The 3,062-nt window shown below is 56.2% G+C and overlaps 3 protein-coding genes across 3 annotated transcripts; 1 reads left to right on the top strand and 2 right to left on the bottom strand.

Moving 5' to 3' along the window:
• Window positions 1-59: 59 nt before the first annotated feature.
• TRAVEDRAFT_32544 (uncharacterized protein) lies at window positions 60-567 on the bottom strand. Its single transcript, XM_008047679.1, has one exon. The coding sequence runs from the start codon at window positions 489-491 to the stop codon at window positions 219-221; it is 273 nt and encodes a 90-aa protein (XP_008045870.1). The 5' UTR covers window positions 492-567; the 3' UTR covers window positions 60-218.
• A 157-nt stretch (window positions 568-724) lies between these two features.
• On the top strand, window positions 725-2,276 carry TRAVEDRAFT_137698 (uncharacterized protein; the record flags this gene model as incomplete). The annotated part of the gene is made up of 4 exons (XM_008047678.1): window positions 725-1,109; window positions 1,164-1,218; window positions 1,275-1,620; window positions 1,671-2,276. Coding segments are annotated over 4 exons (1,392 nt in total), but the record flags the coding sequence as incomplete, so codon positions are not given.
• Window positions 2,277-2,349: 73 nt separating this feature from the next.
• Window positions 2,350-2,812, bottom strand: TRAVEDRAFT_137694 (uncharacterized protein; the record flags this gene model as incomplete). The annotated part of the gene is made up of 2 exons (XM_008047677.1): window positions 2,350-2,546; window positions 2,620-2,812. The coding sequence occupies 2 exons, from the start codon at window positions 2,810-2,812 to the stop codon at window positions 2,350-2,352; spliced, it is 390 nt and encodes a 129-aa protein (XP_008045868.1).
• Between the last annotated feature and the right edge of the window lie 250 nt (window positions 2,813-3,062).

Below are 3,062 nucleotides of genomic sequence, written 5' to 3'. Positions count from 1 at the left end.
CCTGATGAACTCTGAACCTGGAAGGCTGTAAGCCGCACAAAGAGAGGTCTTCAGTCTGTGAGAGAACGACTATGATTGCATAGTACTGTACCTGTAAGCCGCACAAAGAGAGGCTACAAGTACTAGTAAGTAAACATGTAAGGAAGCATAGGTAGTGTGGGACTTACTCTTCAGTCTGTGAGAGAACGACTGAAGAGCAGAGGCCTGCAGAGTCCTCCTTATATACTACTGGGGAGGACGATGAGTAAGCGTATAAGAAGAGAGCATGTGACGTCCAGAGGACGCTGACTGAGCGATGAGTAACGCTGAGTAAGGGAGCATAATCGACATAAGGTCAGATAGTCCATGGCTGAGTAATGCGAGTAATCCGGACGCTGTCTAGAATAGTCCGGAACATCGTAGAACGTACCAGAATCATGTGGAGGGATGGCAGGATGCCAAGTAAGTACAGAACAAAAGAATGTACGTATATGGTAAGTAGGAAAGTCCATGCTGGCGTATGGTAGACGCACAGCCACTATCACTGCCACTCCCGGTCCGGCACAGCCGTAGACACAGAAGTTCAACAACTATTGTGCTCGCAGCGGCCTCGGCCGTCGCACCCCCCCACCCCCCTACGTATGCCTGTCGATCCCCCGATCGCTTCCCGTAGCTACCTGCGCTGTATTGCCTACCATAGGGCTAGGCCCTCGAGGGCAATAAACGAGGATTCAAAGAAAAGAAAGGTTCAATCTTCAACCACTCGGAGCGGCCAAACGTGTCGTATACTTGTGACTCGAAGACGGAGTCGATACGCTACATAACTACGCGAACGGTTTTGCCCGACGAGGAGCTGTGTATATTCTACGGGCATAAGCTGTGGTTTGACCCAGTCGACGCGACAGCAACGGACTACGCTGGTGCCGAGATAGACGAAGAGATGGACGATGGATGGGGCGGCCTTGCTAGCCTCGATGGCGTAGACGATGGTGGCACGCTAGACGAGCTCTTCAATGGGTTCGAAAATGGCAGCCCGGAAGAAATCGTGCTCGAAGATGCACTACCCTTCACGCGCTTGAAGCTCACACCGGAGGACGAAGAAGAAGAAGACATGGACGCCATCAGGAAAGGTATGGTAAGACAATATCTCTACCATACGTTTATTTTCTGACTCGCGCGTTCAGAGGAAGCTTGGGCCGTAGATCTACCGGACCCTCGTCTCGCAGCCGTGATGCTGAAGTACGTTACACGGGCCAACACTAGAGGCGTTCTGTACTTGTTGACGCGCTCTGCAGATGGTTAAAGCAAAGCGGGCTTGACACACCCGCTATGGCTCATTTAAAGCGCATCCGCAAGCTCGATGACAAGATGAGCATGGTGCTCATCCTCACTCGCGAGCACCCGGACCCACCTGCGTTTCCCCCTGACATCGACCTCCCACCTCCGTACATCCTCACGGTTGCAAAGACGTCAGCGCTGACGATGACGTCGCTCAAACTCAAGTCATCCCTCTGGCCGACGATCTATACCCCGCGAAAGAAGTTCGAGCCTGAGCCATGGTCGAGAAGCAAGGTCCGATGGGCATGCGAGGCGATGAAGGAAGTGGTAAAAGTAGCGCGGAGCGCCGCCCAACAAGACGAGGTACATTCCATTATCCTGCAATATGTGCTGTCCACTAACACTACATCCAGACCCCCATAGCTGCGTACGTGCCTGTACCCTGGGACGAAGAGACGCGAGTCGCCACGCGGATGCTGGAACCACTCAACGCACACGATACGCGGCAATCCGCCGCACATCCCCTCCGACACTGCTTCATCAACCTCGTTCGCGCCGTGGGAGAGCTACGAGCATCCTCGACATCTATCGACCCTATCTCGCCTGTGCCTGTCCCCGACGTCCCCTCGCCTGCACCCGCCGTCGACGTCTCCTCGTCTGCGGTCCCCCTCGACCCAGTTGACGCCGCCCTGACGCCGGAACGCTCGCAAACACCCTCCGCGCAGTCGCAAGCGGAGGTCCGGAACGGGGCGCACTACCTCCTAACGTCCCTCACGCTCTTCACCACCCACGAGCCGTGCGTGATGTGTAGCATGGCGCTCCTCCACTCGCGCGTGAGAGAGGTGTTCTACCTGTTCCCGATAGAGAAGACAGGCGGATGTGGGAGCATCACTTGCGTGCCGAGACTGGAGGGAGTCAACCATCGATTCGCGGTGAACAAGTGGAAGCTGGATGGGAGGAAGATGGAGGATTGGATGGAAAAGGCCGGATTGGTTGTCGAGGGCTCCTGTGATGCATGATATGGAGAGGGAGGCTTGAAATTGAAATACGAGCTGTTTGTTGACTCTGCCTAAAGTTAGTGCATCCGTCCGGCTACTCCTTGGCTGGTCCTTTGGGGTGGAGGGGCACGACAGTCGTGTCTCCGTGTTTGAAAGTGCGTACGCCGGTGCGCACGATGCGCAGCCGGCTCGGGCAATTTGGGTCGGGGCATGCTACGTCTGCGTCGGTCGACATCCAGTCGTTCTTTGATGTCATGCGCTGCTTTGCGGCCAGGAGCGGGAGCACCGCGCCTGAAAACTTGATTAGCTACATGCATGCAGACTCCCCACGCAAGTATGAGTAGGCCATACTGTCGACTCTCACCTAGGGAATATATGGAGATGCCTTGGCCCGGCGGGAGATAGAGCATCTCGCCCTCGAGCGTGAAGTAGTCCCCTTCCTTGGCTCCGCACATGATGCGCTCCCCTGGAGGACATACGACTTCGATGCGCAGGTCATACAGCTGGAATGTATCACCCTCCAGCGAATTCACGCTTGTATCAGCGTAATGTGCCATAGAGATCGAGATATCCTGCAGGACGAGACCTTAATCTCCCAACAGGTTTGCTCTGCTTTTGGAAGTCCGCTGTGGCCGAACCCCGACGCCATCTTATCTCGCCCGCCCCCGACCGGCGCTTAATTGCGCGAACAGTCGGGCCTCGCGCGACCTCGCGCGACGCGCCGCGCGCGCACGTCTCCTCGCGCGCGCAGGTGCGCGCGGGGCGCTACGATTTCTCCTGTACCTACCGGCGATCATAGGCACACGT

Source organism: Trametes versicolor (genome assembly GCF_000271585.1).
Source record: "Trametes versicolor FP-101664 SS1 unplaced genomic scaffold TRAVEscaffold_130, whole genome shotgun sequence".
Taxonomy (NCBI): domain Eukaryota; kingdom Fungi; phylum Basidiomycota; class Agaricomycetes; order Polyporales; family Polyporaceae; genus Trametes; species Trametes versicolor.
Note: the sequence above shows the minus strand (reverse complement) of the source record. Positions and strands in the feature narration are given on the sequence as shown.

Coding starts and splice junctions, on each gene's coding strand:
- TRAVEDRAFT_32544 (XM_008047679.1), bottom strand. CDS start 491: ATGGACTTTCCTACTTACCATATACGTACATTCTTTTGTTCTGTACTT.